Source organism: Martes martes, assembly GCF_963455335.1.
Source record: "Martes martes genome assembly, chromosome: 13".
Taxonomy (NCBI): Eukaryota; Metazoa; Chordata; class Mammalia; order Carnivora; family Mustelidae; genus Martes; species Martes martes.
In genome coordinates, this window is record NC_137901.1 from 38,623,525 (window position 1) to 38,641,915 (window position 18,391).

The 18,391-nt window shown below is 37.4% G+C and overlaps 1 protein-coding gene across 2 annotated transcripts in view; it reads right to left on the reverse strand.

Moving 5' to 3' along the window:
- The window catches only part of ASXL3 (ASXL transcriptional regulator 3), a gene marked incomplete at both ends in the record, with an annotated part of 181,288 nt that overhangs the window by 139,548 nt on the left and 23,349 nt on the right, over positions 1 to 18,391 (reverse strand). Inside the window, one exon of one of the 2 annotated variants that reach the window (XM_080820981.1) lies at positions 9,450 to 9,532. In XM_080820981.1, the coding sequence (XP_080677107.1) occupies positions 9,450 to 9,532 (83 nt within the window). Of the gene's footprint in view, positions 1 to 9,445; positions 9,533 to 18,391 lie in introns of both variants that reach the window. The other variant, XM_080820980.1, reaches the window with a different exon arrangement.

Genomic DNA, 18,391 nt, shown 5'->3' on the forward strand with positions numbered 1-18,391 from the left:
CTGAACATACCTATCCATAGGCTCGACTTTAACCTCACTAAGTAATATATAAGACACTCAACAATTAGCCCGAAAAGCTGCTAAAGGGGATACGTTTGGGGTGGAGGTAATTTACTTAATAGAATCACATAACCAACACTTCCCTTAATCAAAATTTTATTAGGCTCAGGCTACAAATATTTTAAAAAGGTTAAATGCAATTGGTTCTGAATCAGACATCAAATCCAAGATTTGCCACTTGCTAGCTGGATGAATGGTCTCAAGTTACCTAAACGCACCTGCTTCAGTTTCCCTAACTGTGAAATGGGTCATAAAATATCATCAACCCACCACAAAGTTTTTAAAAAGATAATTCATGTAAAGGCCTCAGCATTGGGTCTAATATAAGCAAATGATTTTTAAAAATTAGGAATCCTTTTAACCATCAAGCCCCTACTCATTAATTTGCATAAAGCATGGTATCTCAGCCCTATGTCAAAGAGATTAATGGATACAAAGATGTGAATTCCTTACTGTAATGGCCTTATATTTGTGATGGAAAGACAATACTGTTTGACATGTTGGAATATCACATATTTTATCAAGAATTCAAGAGAGAATTAGAAATTCCTAAATTTAAAAACTAAGTGTGTGTGTGTATATTTATATTTATATTAAACTAACTATACATATATTTTTTCATCATTATGCACTAGGCAGAAGACATGCTTCACAGAGAAAAGATTAAAAGACCTAATTAAATGACACAGAAAAATGGTCTGGAACCATGTTGTTAAATTCTTAAAAAGCAAGGACTACATTTTATTCATTCATTATTCCAGCGATCTCTACCCTCTCAGTAACATAGTATGTGCTTCATAAATGTTAATGTAATGAACACATGCCTTAAAGCTTCCACAAAACTTCAGGATCTAACACAGTGAGCACACTGAGTGCACTCAGTAAGTATCTAATTGATTACCATCATGTTATGATACTGACATCTCCACAACGTTCTTGTCTTCTCTGATGTCCTCTAACTTGACCAGCAGGGACCAGACAAAGCTTTTCACCTACAGACCTGGTCAGACTGAAGACAGGGCTGGAGCCTGAGCCCAAGCCTTGCACAGCACCTAAAACAGATCTTAACTTCTTTTTTAAAAAAAAATATTGATAGAAATCACCCGAATTTCAGGCAGAATCCCAGTCCACGGTATCAATTTGATTCTGCATCTAAGCCTGTCTGGAGTTGCAGGATAAATAGTCCATAATTGTCCTGAAGGAACTAAGACTTGTTCTTAGGAATTACACGCTGTAGCTTTTAGAAAACCTGGCTTAACAAAACGTCGTAATTTTCATTCTTCTGAAAACAAATCAACTATAAAAAGAAGTCCCCATGTCAGCATATCAACTGTTTTGCATTTGAATTATGTTGTCAAGTTCAAAACAACGGAGCAAAACTAAAATCACAGGCATGTGGCAATTAAGACCACAAGCAATGAAATTAAGAGATAAAGAGAAAAATACCACTTAGAAAAAGATTAAATAAAATCACCCCAGTTTAATGCCTATTCCTTCCCAAAGGTTTTCATCTGCATAGGATACTTAGACTCACATACAATGTAATTTTATATCCATTTCTGCTTCTATTTCTGCACTGAAATATTTATAGAGTGCTCAGTATTTCTGGAGTAAATTATACCTAGATCTTGATAAAGCTGAAATCACCTAAATTACCTTTTTTTGTTCAATTATTTGGAAGAATGGAGAAAGAAAGCTTGACAGAATAAAGAGATGTTTTAAGAAATGGCCATTTCTTAGCTATAATTGCATTCTTTAGTGAATATTGATGCCTTGAGGGTTACACGCAGTCAGCACAGCTACTTTTACCAAAGGCTTCAAATAAAATCCAAATCAATTTATGTTATATGAATATACACACTGTATTTGAACAGAAAACTTAAGCTGAGTGTTCTGCTGGTTTACATGTTAAGAATAACATGTGAAAATACACATTAAGAGTATGTAAAAACAGAAGCACAGTACAAGGTTAAGCATAGTGTTGTAAATACCCTCCAAGATTAATCAAATATCCCAAATCCTAGAAATATTCTTATGTTATGCCATAAGCTCTGGCAATCTAAAGTTCCAAACTCAGAATCACTGTGATGAACTGAATTTTTGTGCCCCCCAAATTCCTATGATGAAGCCCTAGGCCCCAGCGTGGCTATAGTTGGAGACGGGGACTCTAAGGAAGTGATTAATGTTGAATGAGGTCTAATAAGGATGGGGTCCCATCTGATAGGAGTAGTGTCCTTATAAGAGGAGACAGCAAAGAGTTCACCCTCCCTCTCTCTGCACGCACACACCCAGGGGAGGACATGTGAGGACACAGTGCAAGGGGGACCATCTGCAAAGCAGTCAGAGAGCCGTCACCAGAAACCTACTGTGCTGGACCTTGACCTAGGACTTCTACTAGCCTACAGAATGGTCAACAGTAAATTTCTCTTGTCTAAGCCACCCAGTCTATGGTGTTTGGTTATGTTGGTTATGACAGCCTAAGCAGACTAAGCCAATCACTATTAATACGACTTGACTCAGCGAACTAGAGAAGTCCCGGTCCAAATTATTACATTGGTACGAGGCATTCCAGCAGACAAGTGCTACTTCTCCTTCTGGCAACCCAATCTTCTAGCCTCTTATGGAACACTGTGGTAATTACACACTGTGTGTGTGAGGATGCGTGCACACCCACGACACAGTTCATGAATGCCTCATGGGGCTCTACTTCTACCTTCCCAAATCATGAAAAGATAACACAGGAAAAGTCACAGCGGAAGGCAAGTAGCTACCTGTGGCTACAATAGCAGATGCTTGGCTACTAAGGCTTTAAATCTGCCCACATCCAGTTCGATTAGGGGGTGTTAGCAGTTGGGACCCTACCTTGTAGGGCAATGTTTCACATGATTATTTTTTAACTCAGGAAATGCTTCCAAAGGAATATATAATCTTATTCTCCTGAATTACCTTTTCACAAAAAGCAAAATAACCATAATTAGGAGAAAAGAAAAGTTTAGATGAAATAGGAGAATGGGATTTAGAGGTACAAACTTCCCATTTTAAAATAAATAAGTCATGGAGATTACAAGTACAGCATAGAGAATCCAGTCAATATTACTGTAATAACGTATGGTGACAGATGGCGACCGCATTTATGGTGAGCAATGAGTAACGTACAGAACTGTCAAATCACCACGCTGTACACCTGAAACTAAAATAAATAAAGAAATAAATAAATACAGCTTAAAAAGTTTAATTTGTGACAGACTGCAAAATTACTTTTAAACAATTAGTGATATCCATGTATAACTTCTGAATTCTTATTTAACCAGTTTTACACCATTTAATTTAAAGCAAGTTAATTATGTACAATGCCAGTGAATGACATTTTAAGTGATGATTTGGGGGAAGAACAAAATATATGCATAAATGACCAGACTGCAAATTCAAAATCCCTTCTAACTTTAAGATATAATGTATGCATTCATCATTTACATCATAAACCCTAAATTATCAGAATATCATGCATTTATTTAGGTAATCATGTGACTAGGAAAAAAGTACCACACCCAGTTTCAACTAATTATCACCAAACAGACAACGGATGATACCTATTGATTCATAGTTTGCTAGGTGCAATATATTCTCTGGAATATTGTGGATTATCAGTTAAGACATCCTACTATAACTGGTAGCGTTTGTTCGAGGGAAAAGAAGTGTATTTAAAATGGGGGAGACTGGGTTTAAAGAGATCAGACAAGAAGACACTACAGTAATCTAGTTAAAAAATTTTAAGTGCAAAGACTGAATGGCAAGAAGTAGGAATACAAAGAAAAAAAGATGTAATTAAGAAGTATAACTAACACGACCCAAGAACCAACTGCTCACAGGGACATCAGAAGGGGGAGTTGGGAATGACTGATTGAGACTTCTAACCTGAGTAATGATGACAAGTAAAATTTTATATCAGCGAAGAAGTAAATTATTCTCAAGGCTCGCTTACACACTCATATTCACACAGCTACACACATGCCTAAATAAATGCAGATTGTCCTGTGTTTCTGTTTAATAACCCCACTGTCTCATCTGCCCCCTCTAAGTAGCTGACCATGCCCACCATTTACACAATGAGAGGATTAGATGTTAGCAAATGGCAGGGGTGACACTGCAAGTTAACACTGTAATTCTAAAATGCCTCAGCACAAACGAGACCACCATTTCAGTGTGAAAGGAGGGATGCCAACATGGAGTCTGGAGATAAGAATTGATTTTGCAGTAGAAATTATTTGTGTTTCTTTCTTATCTCTAGACAAAACATTTCAGCAGCGAGAAAGAATCATCTCCTATAGTACTAATTAGAAACGTAAATCTCACCAAGAGAAATGCCAAGAAATTTTATTGTTTGTCACTATACATGGTAATAGAATTTTCTGACATTTATCCCCCTAGAAAAATGCAACATCTTTAATAAACCACAGTAAGAAGCAGAGATCCTAATTTCAGCATATCATAACACGGACTGCAAAACAGAAAACATGCAGAACCTTAAGGCAAGTAGCTAAAAACAAATTTATTCTAAGAATTATCAGTGGGGGGAAAAAGTTCTCATTGATACCAGAATAATTACAAAATCTTGGGCTGTCAATTGCATATACCACATTGCAAAATCAAAAATACATCCATATTCTGAGTAACACTAAACATGACAGAGACTGTTTATAAAGCTTTTCAAATGTCCCTACTGGGATACGTAATTATAGGCTGTTGCTCTGCAAACAGTTGATGAAATCTAACAGATTTTTTGTAAAGTCAGACATCTATAACCTTGTAAAAATGTACTTCATAAATATTGCCATGCCCCCAAACCAACAGAGGTTTTTTTAATTGCTTTGTGTATATGGAGTGTTTGGGGGGGGGGGGTTTCCACTGCCTTATCTCCACTATAGAACTATTTGCCTATTAGCAAATAATGTGAAAACTAAATCAAGGTTCATGCTACCGTAATGACGGGTATCTCGTAATGATAACGCCCAGCACATAAGACATTACCCCTCGCTGAGGAATGACTGTTCTGCTCTCACTCGGGAAGTGCTGCAAGCCTGCTTGCTTGCCCTTGCTGCCCCTGGAGGTGTCCCTATGTGAGAGCACATACTTCTTTGGAAGCATCTCTTTAAAAATTACATGAGCAGAGAAAAACATATCCTCAGGCATCAAAAATCCCTCAGTCCTCTTTGTAAAGGAATTAGAACTTCTGAATAAGCAAACCAAAACCAGAAAAGCAGAATTAGGACAACCCCAAATGTTATCCAAACCAACATGGTAACTGGAGTTACTTCTCTTTGTCTATGAACATCTTTCTAATTACTGGAGACAAGTGCTCACTTTGGCAGTACATGTACTGAAATTACTGCGGACAAGACCATATTCTACAGTGGCACCCTAACTCCCTGAGGAAGGGGGAATGTTTAGTCAAGCAGTCCAAACAGGCATATCAAATATCCATCCACAAAAGCAGCAGACTGGAATACACATATTTTTATCCCCTCTATACAAGCAGCATGGCTATTTGATGGACGATAAGATTCTGATCATATGAAAAGCATCCCAAACAGCTATGTCTTATCGATTGTTCACAACTCATCAACACAAAGTAACAGAATTCTGCGAATACTCAGAATCAGTAAAGCAAATACATAGATTATATTGATAAAAATCTTCTGTTATTATACAGAAGGGAATGAAAACCTACCCAATAGGTTTTTATTAAAAATTCTAACAAATCATGCCATGATACTATTTTTTCAACAAAAATCATATGTCCTTCTGATCTTTTTTAAAACCACACAGAAAGTACTTTTTTCAGTCTATCTTTTCCAAATAGAAATTAATCACACACTACACATTTTCATCGATAACATGAAAAAGATACAAAGAACATGATATAGAAAAGCTGTCCTCTTTTTATCATGTCTACATAAAAAGTATGCAATTTAAAGTGTCACTTGAAAAGAGAAAAAGCATAAATGTCAAGAATTTCATCGCAGTCAAATAAATTAACAATATCACATATACTGAACTCTTTCAAATACTCGTATCAGCTTTGCCAAAATTATTGGTGTGTTTTCTATTACAAATTACAAGTTTAAACCAGAGGCACTTAGAGCGTTTGAAAACAGGCAACAGCACAATAGCCTTACTTTCTCACATATTATCAGCATGCATATATTTAATGGGATTCCCACAAAACTGTTAGGTTCTCTTTGAACATACAAAGTATTAAATAGGATGGAAAATACAACATATAATGTTAAAAAGAAAATTCTAACACCAAATAGAAGTCATCACTAAGCACCAGAAAATTAACATCTTGAGAAAGATTATTTACTCAACAAATATTGATTGACTATCCGCTGAGTGCTAGGAGTCTTAGACACCCTGCTCTTAAAGAGCCCACAGGAGGGTGCAGGTAGACAAACAAGGACAAAATTACAGGACAGTGAGGTCAGCATCACACAGAATGAAGGACCACCCCCCCCCCACCAGTGAAACAAATGGTATCCAGGTTCAGAATGATGATGGATTAAGACCCAGTCTTCTCTTTTCTAGAAATGCTAGCTAGGTACAGTGGTGGACTGTTTGGGGGACGACCACTTTTGTAACCTCTCATCCACCAAGACCACCAGCAGGTCACAGCCACCTTAGTAACTTTCACAATCACTCCCCTCCCCCTCCATTCAATCGGGCATATCATAAAACCCGAACTTCTTAGAAAACACATTAATAAATACCTAGAAATTAAACAGCCATGTGTGACTTTATGATGGTGGAATTTCTAAATGTAACTTAAGAAAAATAGATACAGTTACACTTCATTTACTCTGCTACCATAAATATTTGGAAAACATTTAGGAACTTGGAAGGTAGCAAAAGAGTACATTAAGTGGGCAAAACATAACAACCTACATGACAGGTAGCAAAGCCCAAAACTCACTCAAAGCATGTACTCCTGTTTTAGAGATGATTCTCATAAGCAAACCAGGAAACAAGGGAAGAGTGGTCACAGACACACTGACCATAAATAACAGATCACAACTGGCAAGAGAGAGAGGACTCAAAGAAAGCAGAAAGAAATACAAACGAAAATGTGTAGTCTGAGGCCCTTCGATGCAGAGCTGATTTTACCGAATAGAACTTAGGGAGAACCAGGGTCTCTTTCTTTGCCTGTTCCCTTTCTTATCCCACTTGTGAATTCCTCGCAGGTACATCCAATATTACCACACTAGTTCATCAGTATTTGTAACAACAAACATGTTCTTTTCCTTATGGAAGGACACAATAATTGGGTGGAGGGGGTAGAGAGGGAGGGTTATATTCAGAGAAATAGCAGGTTACGTCTTTCCACTTCAGTATTCTTTAAAGAAGCTGTTTCGTGTTTTGCTTTGTTAACTACATATGCGTAAAGCCCTTTAATATACCGTTCCGGGAAGACCAGCATTTTGAAAAATAGGAAATAATGCTGTTACAATAATAAGTGTAATTAAAATGCTGTTCAGAGGCATGGTACAGGAATTTTATATCTCAGGGTACATAAGTGATGGCAGCATAGTCACTCTTGTTAAGAAGAATATCGTAATGAACAAATTTCAAATGTCTGCTTCCAGGAGATGCTTTTTATGTCTACGTTGGCAGATTCCACTGGCACAGAGCCCACATTCAACAGGAGTTGATATCCTTAGATTTTTTTTTTTTTTTACCTCCTCTTTTCTTTTGGCTGCTGCACAAACATTTCCAGTGCTTTCTAAATGGCATAAATATTTTCAGGGTTTTTGACAGGCAGCAAGGAGAAAATTAATTTCAGGGGTCCCCATTTTGCTCCCTAACTCTGCACGCTGACTTCTAACTTCAGAGAATAGGATCACCCTTACCAGAGCTGTTAGGCTCTGTCAGTGGCTTCTCTCCCCATTGTGGCCTACAGTTTGCTGGGGACACGACTCTTCCAAACGGTGTAGCTACATTATCTTAGGCTGTGTCTTCAGAACAGGCAGAAAAAGCCTCCAACACAGAGATGAAAATTTGAGCCAGATGTCTTACACCCCTCTAAATCGTGATGTTTGTGGATGAGACTTGCAAAGGATGCATTTTAAACAGCTAGAAGCTGATGTTATCTACCCTTTACAGTAAGAAGGGTTACAGATGATACTGATTTTTTTAGGACAAGTTGGCCTCAGGAGGATTCTCCTTTCTCTCAGCAGTTCTATCTCGGTATCAGTAAAAACACCCAAAAGATAGCTCTGCAGCTCTGATTTTCACCAAGCTGCAACTACTGTATGCTCAATGGCTTATAGGTAGATAACTTCATATAAAAGTAATTCGCTCTATGTAACATGGACGATTACACACTCATATGACAGCTCTATGTATTTTATTTCGTAACAAACTTTTTTCTCCTTGTGTAATATCAATATGGCCCTCAACTGGTGGCTAAAGCCAAAACTGTCACATTAATTACTAAATAAAGGCTCATCATAGATAAACAAAATGGAGTACATAGCCATACAATGGAATATTATTTGGCAACAAAAAAGGAATGAAATACTGATTCATGCTACAATACCGATGGACCTTGAAAACATTTTGCTAAGTGAAAGAAGCTAGACACAAAAGGCTACATATTGTATAATTCCACTTATATGAAATGTCCAGAACAGTCAAATCCACAGACACAAAAAGTCGAATCATGGTTACCAGGGGCTAGAAGGAGCAGGGAAAGGGGAATGACTGTTTAAGGGGGATGGACTTTCGTTCAAGGTGATGAAAATGTTCTAAAATTAGATAGTGGTGTTGATTGCACAACTCTGTGAATATACTAAAAACCACTGAATTAAGCCTTTTAAAGGCTTGACTTTTATGGTATATGAGTTATATCTCAATAAAATTGTTATTTTTTAAAGGCTCAATAGCTGAGTAATGACACTCCAAGCAGAGGAATTCTAAATATAAGACGACTAAATTTTCAACCACGTTTATTAGCACTTTGAGTTTTATCAGAGTGACCTAATCTTTATAACCTGGGATCTATCTATTAAGCCTGTAAAAGTGTTCCTCTTTACTTTCAGAAACAAAAGCTCCTCTTACAAGACACAGAGAAAGAGGAGTAACTCCAGTGAAGGGCTAATTCATGCAGCAAGGCTCTTTGTTAACAAAGTACATTCTATATTAACCTGTCTAATGTATTTTATTAAGCCAAGGCAGTTACAAGGAAATCTTGGGTCATCCAAATATTTGGCAATCACAAAAGAATTTGCAGGTAATTACTGAATCCACAATCAACTACAATATCAAAATCTAGATACACTACCGCTTTGCAATTAGTGGCAAAGAAAACAGAAAATGTAAATATGAATACTGACCTTGTTTCTTTTAACCCTTCTTTCTGAATGACTTCCAATATCTGCTTTGCTGTCATTGGTGAATTGGGGTGTTTTTCTAGTGCCTAAAAAATAAAAATAAACATAAAATTCCTAGATTATTGTATGGAAGCATACAAAATAAAAATGTGTGTGAATCATGCAAGGCTTCCTTAAAATTTTTAAGGGGAAGGGGCTGTTATGTCAAAACAAGGTCTCATCACACAGTTCAGGTGTCCAAAGTGAGAATGTAATTCTTTTCTGGACATTTACGGCAATTTCTGCAACATGGGGTAATTCTTCAAAAAGAGGTCACAAAGGCAAACACACCAAAACAAAAACAAAAAATAAAAAGGAAAGAAATGTGAAACCTGAAAACAAAGTTAATAAATGTTTATAATTTCCTTTATTAAAAATAGCAAATATTTTATGGTTAAAGACAGATTTTCAGGCTATTAAAATGTTTCCTAAATCTCCAGGACCTTGGAAACATTGAGCCTAGACACTACCAACAGCAGGGAACAAAGTGCTGGTTAGAAATACCCTCACTGGATTCACATTTTGATCAACCTCTTTTGTATTTAAAAAAAAAAAAAAAAGAAAAAAAAAAGATGGAAAAAAATCCTTCATGGCCAAAATGGGGAAAAAAGCATACAAAAATCCAAGTAAGTTATTACAGTGTGTGTTCCAGTTCAGCTCAGTTTCCTTTCTTCTGCCTTTTTCAATTAATTTCAAGTAAACCCCTTCCTCTTCCCATTCAGCCCATCTCAGTTTTATGAACTGAGTCCCATTTTTCTTTCTCTCCCCTTCTGGCCTGCTTATGTTTGAGTGGAAGGGAGTTGTTTTAAACAAAGTGTGGAGAATGCATGGGGCATGGCTCATTATTTCCACAGGCATGAGACCATCAGACCTAGAAATCAAGTTCCTTTATTTATCCAGAGATTTCACTGGATGTAGGGAGGGCAATCAACAACAGTGTCCACTCTGCTCACCAGCACGGACTATAGACAGGGGCCACCTCCGGGTATGAGAACCAAGTCTACACGCGTCCTTACAATGACTTCCTCCAAGGGTAGACAACACCTACTTGAAGATGCTGTACAGAGCTTCTGCACATTCTAGAGTTCTAACTTATGATTATTTACTAGAACAATCATAATTATTAACAGGGTCACTTTAAAAAACTAGAAATTGAAAAGGCTTCTGAAGCTGTTCAAAATAGCTTTGCGATCTCACCTAACTCTCATGGCCAAATCGCAGCCAGCGCTGGCAAAGGTTCTATTCGTCAAGGTTCTCCAGTGACTTACAGACAGCCTGCCCCATTCCAGCCTTCACCATCGGGGCCCATTTCCTGTTCTCCCCTCTCTCTATTTCCCAGGGAATGTTCCCATTCTTCCCAGTCCAGATCAGTCCCTTAGCCATAGTTGGTAAGTCCTTTAAAGAATCTAGCAATATGAGCTACTCTAGAAAGAGGGTATGGCAACAAGTACGCCCACAGGAAAGAAGGAAAACGGTCCTCACAGAGGAGGCCACTGGAGAGCTCACCTGAAAACCGGGAAGGGGGAAAAAGAAACATAGGCATAGCTGTATAGGGAAGAGGACTAATGTGTAAAAATATTGGTTAAAAAAAAAAAAAAAGGCAAGAAGGAAACTGCATCTTAGAGCTGAAAAGGGGAAAGATTAGATCACAGAGAAAGGCGGGAAAGATATAGACATGAAAACAAAAGGGCGAGAACTGTAAGTAGAACGGTGCATACTTATGAATTACTGAAAGGAGATGCTGTGGGCGCATGGACCATATAAAGGGTGGGCATCACCCCAAATGACAGGCAATGCTGGGGACACTCATGGTCTCTCATAAGAGATATGGGCAGAAGGTCAAAAGACACAGATAGACACAAGTAAGCAAGCAAGGAAGAGGGAATCTGGCAGGGAGAGGCACAGGATGGCAGAATGAGGGGGAGAGGGGACAAGGGAGAGAAAGGAGGAAAATTGAGCTGAACTGGGAATGTCCAAAAGGCAAACTGATTAAATCTAGAAAGGGCCGAAGAGGAAACTCCAGCGTACTAGGCAACGTTTTAACAGAAATTTGGGTGCACTCAAAAGTGGGGTTACTCACTGTGGAGGATTCCCTGTTTCTCTTCCTGAGTACAGGCCCCTCAGCACACCTGGGCAGCTCCTCCCAGCAATTGAGAGAATTTGGATAGCCCTGTCCCCTTCTCTATGACATCACATCCTACTCTACAAAGGAAGTAAAAGTGCCAAGAATTACATCATGAAGTGGATGAGAGGCAGGAAGGAAATGAAGCCACACAAAACACCAGAAGCCACCCTCAGTTCCTGCAAGACAGAGAAAGGAGACAGAGAAGGAGAGGTTCCTGGTTGTGAACAAGCTTCACTGAACTAGCTGTGTGAACATGAACAGAACAAAAGCGAGAGAGATTACCTTCACAGAACAAAACATTGATTACCATCAAAATAATGTGACACATGGCGTAGACATGAATCAGACACACGGGCAGCCATACTCAAGCACCACAGTGGGCACGAACCACAGTCAGAGTGAGACAGCACACTATGCTACCAGGGCCAAACTCCAGACTGAGGAACTGCCCTTTGCCCCAACACTCTCTTGGCTATGAGGCGTTACAGTTCCACACGCCCTGCAAAATTAAACTTTCCGAATGGTCCTTCTTGACATTTTCAAATACAAATAATATTCAGATATGTTTTCATGGTTACATAATACCTGTTTTGATTTTAACATGTTCTTCTGATTTGTTTCCCATCTTGTACCTACCTCTTTAGAAACTGGGGTCAAGGATGCATTAGAGCACGGAAGAGAGTAAGATAACTCACAATTTTTAAGACTCTTTATCACAATAAGATTTTATAGGGCCAATAAATATTTCAGAAAATCAAAACATGTTGAAACAGGCTTGGGCAATTATGATGTTAATTGCGACAAAACGGAAAATGAAATTCTAAAGTTTTCCATGGATAATAGCCATTTAAAATGACTTTATTTTTGGAGAGTAAAAACTAGAAAAACACAAACTCATACCTATGTCATAGAAAACAAAATGTACCCATAAACCTCAAAACAAGAATATTAACCACTGCTAAATGTTTGTGTTTTGCCTCTAGTTTTTCCTATCCATACATATCAGTGTAATATAATTATATAAAGTATATGCATATATTGTTAGCTATCTTAATTTTCTCTATGCAATACGAATTCTTCAAAATGGGCATCATAATTAACACTTCACTGAAGATAGACTTTGTATTGTTTTTAAAATTCAACAAAGAATATATTGAACGTAACTTTCTTAGAGTATTATTTACTCAAAGGATGTGAACTCTGTCATGTCTCTTGCCAACTGCTTCCAAAAACATTTTAACAATTTATATTCCCACCAAACAGAACTAAATCTGCCTCTCTTACCACAATTTTGTCAAGATTCAGCTTATCTTTTAGTAGTATTTGCCACCTTATTAGGTCAGAAAGTAATGGCTCATTTGTTACTCTAATCATACTTCTGTAAATACTAATGAGGACAAAGTTTGGGGTTTTTTTTTCCAAATGAATATCATATGGGCTATCACAGGATATTTCTGTTTTCCTTATTAATGTATAAAAGCTCTTCATATAGTAAAATAATATTTATTATTTTGTAAATAAACAGTAGATATTTATCCTTTTTGTTGCTCTTTTGGGGGTATTTTAGGTAAAGTTTTCTATTTTCACATGAACAACTCCATCAGTTTAGGTAAAGTTTTCTATTTTCACACGAACAACCCATCAGTTTTTTCCATTCTGACTTCTGTCCTAGGTTTAGAGATTCCTTTTAACCAGAGAGCAGGCAAAAAATTATTTGATTATAATAAAATTAATAATAAAATAAAACCATAAAATATAATAAAAATAAAATATTTGTAGAAATATTTTTCAAGTATATTTTTATGGTTTTACTTTTTAATTCATCTATAACTCATCATTCTGTAGCAAGGTGAAACATTGACTTAAGCCCCACCACCTATAAATAAGTCAAGATTCCCCACTATAATTCGTTTCAAAAGCCAGTCACGGTTAGTGAGTCATTCTCTACCATATATTAATATTAGGGCAATGAAAACTCTTTGGGATGTGAAACCAAATAAATGTGGGAACCCAATATATAAAATGCACAAAAGCAGAGCAACCCTTGTTAAGGTGGAGAGGAGAGTGCGCATAGCCCCCATACTTATTCCCTCTAATCGCCAAAGGCACTTCTGGGAATTTTCAGGGTGTCTAAAAATTGAACCGTAAACCACTGTCCCTGAGGCTCATCCACGGTCCTGAAAGACCCCCTGATCTTTCATCCAACTGCCAAAATGGCACCACACTCTTTTAAATCGCTCTAATATTATAATACACTTCACTATCTGGATCGACCACTGCTCTCATTATTCCTTCTTAAATTTTTAATTGTTCAATTCTTTATATTTCCAGATGAAATTTAGATTGGAATTAAATGAGACATCTAATTAAACTTTTAAGAAATTTACACAGTGTTCCATGTGTTTAAGTTTTGTTTCATAAACAGTAATAAGCATTTTGTTGTTTATATTTTCAGTTGCAACTATGAATACACTTTTTCATATAATATTTTCATGTTTTATTGCTAAGACATACAAAGGCATTGAACTGTGATAATTACTCTCTATATGAACAGCTAATTGAATTCTTAATAGTTCTAACAGTATAGAAATGCAGAATCATATTTTCTACAAATAATGTGAATTGGGTCTCCTTTCCCACACTTCTGTGTTTTCTCGTTCCTATATTATTTACTTTGGATAAAAACTGATCTAGTTTCTTTCAAAAAAATTTTTTGCCGAAAATTAAGCTGCTTTGTCATTTATTTCCTCAAAAACAGGTCCCCAAAACTGCCGAGTTTCGCAAAGAGTATCCACAGCTACAAGGATCAGCGCTGCCTTGCCAAGGGAAGACTGTAATTAGAACCACTGGGCAGATATCAATGTCTCTTCTACGCAAATCGGTCTGTCACAGTGCTTAATCTTTACATAAAATGCCCTCCCTTTCTTTGTAAAAACAAATCACCCTCCTGTGTTCAAGCCCTATTTGTGAGTCCACTTTACTCTCACTCTCTAAGAGCTGTGTTTTGCACCTTTCATGCTTCCGCCTGATGCACTAAAGTCCCTTCAATCTTCCTTTCCCTCCTTTCTTCTGCAGTGCTACTCCCCAGGAGGTTTCAGATTTAACGTGGCTCTCCAAAAAGGGGGATTTCCATGGCGAGGGATACAACGTTTATGTACAATCAGCCACCTTCCTAGCAATGGAGCCCCCTGTATTTTTCACAAGACCTCACCACGTGCATAGAATTGCCAAATACACCACTGGATTTCACCTTCTCTACTTATAAGACTATCGCAGAACCAATCTCAAAAACATCTAGCCTCATGCTACTTTGAGACAAGACAGACTCAGTCCAGAAACCACCTCCTCCAGACTTCTAAAAGTCCCAGTAGAAGGCGGGGAAAAAAAGACAACATAACAAAACAAAACAAAACAAAAAGCCCCGCAAAGAAAGGATGGTAATGTAGTTAAGAGAAGAAAAGAGATATGGTTTGCCATATCATTAAGGGCACAGGCCAAGCTAAGAATGTATTCTTCTATGTTTTAGGTTCAAACATTTTAATCTAATAAATAAAAGGTTCTGAACATCTTAAGGCTTATTCCAGATTTCCCTGGTGTCTCTCAAACACAAAAGTCATCTCCAGCATCCCTAAGATAAACATATTGGACCAATGTTCACCTAATGGGTAAAATCTTGGTCCTTCAGGTCCTAAACAAAATTTTCTGAGCTTACTTCTTAGAATGCAAAAGGAAGAGATTTCCACAATTTGAAAACACGTCCATGGTATATGATTAGATTTGTGGAATCCTAAGTGAGCACCCAGCTCCCTCCCTTTTTCTAACACCAGCTTGTCTTCCCTCAGTCCTGGCTGGCAGTTGATTGAAATGCTTACCTCTTTAAGGTCTCAGGCCTTAGGTAAATGGTTTAAGGGTTATAACGATAAACCATCACATAGCTCTGTACGGTTAAAGGGTGCTTTCACATAATACAGTTTATTTGCTCTCATACAACATGTATTATTTTATTTGACCCTTACAACAACGTGGTGAGATGCACTGAGGAGGCAGGATTAACTTTCTCAGCGATGCACAAAGTTGAAGTAATTGTTTCAAGATCAAAAGCTAGTACATGGAAAGCAGGACTCGTATACATGATAATACAGATGATGATAATATTTAAATGTAATAAGAATAGTTCCTACTTGCTAGGCAATTCTGTGCTAAGTCTGTAGGAGCTTTCCACATATTACAGTAGACTCTGGGATTCATATATTTAACATTCCTTACTTCCACTATTCTTGAGAAACCTCAAATGTCCATGTCATTCTGATGGAACATGAATTGGGATCACTGACAGGATTCAGACGAGGAAATCAACCACATAGAAAGTGACAGCACTTTGCTGACTGCCCGATTTCTACAGCTCAGTTAGGCTGTTCTCTGCTCCTAACATATGTGGCTGCTAGTTAAGGGTCTAAACATGATACAATTTTTCTATTCTACCTGCATGCATTTTATGGGGGAAATTATATGTTGCCATAGTATTTATGAATGTGTGACTTAAAAGGTGTGGATTTTGTTTTGATACCCTTGAGAATCAGGGTATCAAACTACTTCACCCCGAAACAGCAGCCTCCAGGAAAATCAAGTGCCCCTGAGGTCCAGCAGCCAGTAAGTGAGGGGGTCTGGCCCTTCTGACACTGAACTCGGCTTCTTCTACTTAACATTAAATTGCTTCTCCTCCTGAGCACAGGGGTTGTGCAGAAATGGAAGGTCTATAATCAAGATATTATACACAGTATCTACCTCATAATCCCCACTTCAGCAATCTATCACTTAAGAACAATCAAATATTTCTTTGAACTCTCAGATAATGGTTTAAACTGTACCTTCCCTTGGTAGCACCTGTCAAATAGATAATTAGCAGTATCTGCTTAATGCTATACTTGCTACACTGCAGGCTTTGGTCCTCATTCATGTCCACATCCGCAGGCTGCAGCATGACCAAGCAGGCTAATACAGAGGCCAAGTTAATTTGGAGAGATGTGTCCAGTCACTCTCTGAGGTTATGGGAGCTGCAATCAGATGAACCAAGAGCCCCTACTCACTAGCTGTCTGATCTCAGATATTTAACCTCCCTGGATCTCAGTTTCCTCATTTCCTCGTTTATAAAAATGCTGTGAGGACAAAATGAGATAATGAATGTGAAGTGCTTATTATTCCAATTCGCCAAATGACCGCCTGGAGCAGTATGTGCTAATAAACATTAGTTAACACTGTTGGCTTGGGGGTGGGGACCCCTCTGAGCACATCCTAGAAAATGAGAAGAGCTATTTAAAAAAAAAAAAGAAAGAAAGAAAGAAAGAAAAAAAGATGGGCATTAGATGTAGTCTCTCTTTGAGATTTCCTGTGTAAACTGCACTCCAGCTTCTATGAATATGGCAAGTCTCCTCCTGCTACCCCTCATCGCCTGAGCATGGCCAAACTTCTACTCAGGGTTCACAGGTAAACCCGCACACACTGTGCCTAGTTTCAGCATCCAACAGTCTTTTTAACTGTGTTTAACAAGGAAGGTTAGACCATATGGCACTATTCTAGACACTACTGTGTTACCCAGAAAGAAAAGCACAGTACAGGGACAAATTATCCTGCTATACTTGTGTTACAATTCAAGAAAAAATATAGAATATCAACAGTAACAACTTGTTTCCAACCACGTACACTTCAAGATAAACTTTCAAGCAACTATAATAGAGTATTATTGAATACCCATCAAAAAAAATCTGTCCATAAGATTAATTTAATTGTGCAGCCTCATAAAACAGAGCACAGCTGAGAATAGAAAAATGGCTTTGTGAGGCCTAGAACAGTTCAGAGTGATCATTACCTGAATTTGTAGATAAAGTTCTATGGGACTGAGAGGTGACTTCTAATTTCCTGTGGATTTTGGCAACTTTGTTCTACCTCATTAAGTTTCTAATCTTTTGAAACAGTTGTCATTACATATAAAACAGAAAGCAAAAACAAAGTGAGAGAAATCCAGGATTTCTGCAACATTCTAAAAGGGGTAAAAGAAAAATATTAATACCTACTTAAATGATGATTCAGATGAAACTGTTTTAGAAAGTAAAACACATCTTTAATGAAAGAAATACTTCTCCCACAGAAATCTGCAGGCAGTATACTATATTTAAAACCCATTAATTATTAAAAAGCTTTTTTCTGTGCATCAAGTAAAAATTCTGCTTTCCTATGACTTCTACTATGTAGTCTTAGTTTTTGCTTTTGAATGTGACAATTATTTAATATTAAATTACAAGCACTTTCCTAACATGAAAGCTTAAGGTAAAGTGATTGTGTTGTATGAATTTACAAAATGGGGTCCGATCATTTATTCGTATGATATGCTGCCACTTGTTTGAATACACCATTAAGGGCCCAGTTTTCTTTCATCTCTAGGCTAATGGATCCTCAGTTGCTTCCATCAATCCTCACATAAAATGGTTTGCAGACACTGTCTAACAAAACACCCCTTGAACATTCTTGAGTTTGCCAACATCACTTGTAAAATACATGCTTTAAGGATTATGCTAATTGAATGAATTTAGCTAAATACCATTAATAATTACTCTAAACATAATTTGAGTGAAACATAATATAGTAAAACTATTACCTCCCTTTTCTAACTCATATAATTATGTTAATACAAACTAGTATGACACTCGCTCTTTCTTAGCAGTCCTCAGGCTGTCAACCAACTAAAACTTCCAGAACTTTTAACATTTGTTTCTGAAATCACATG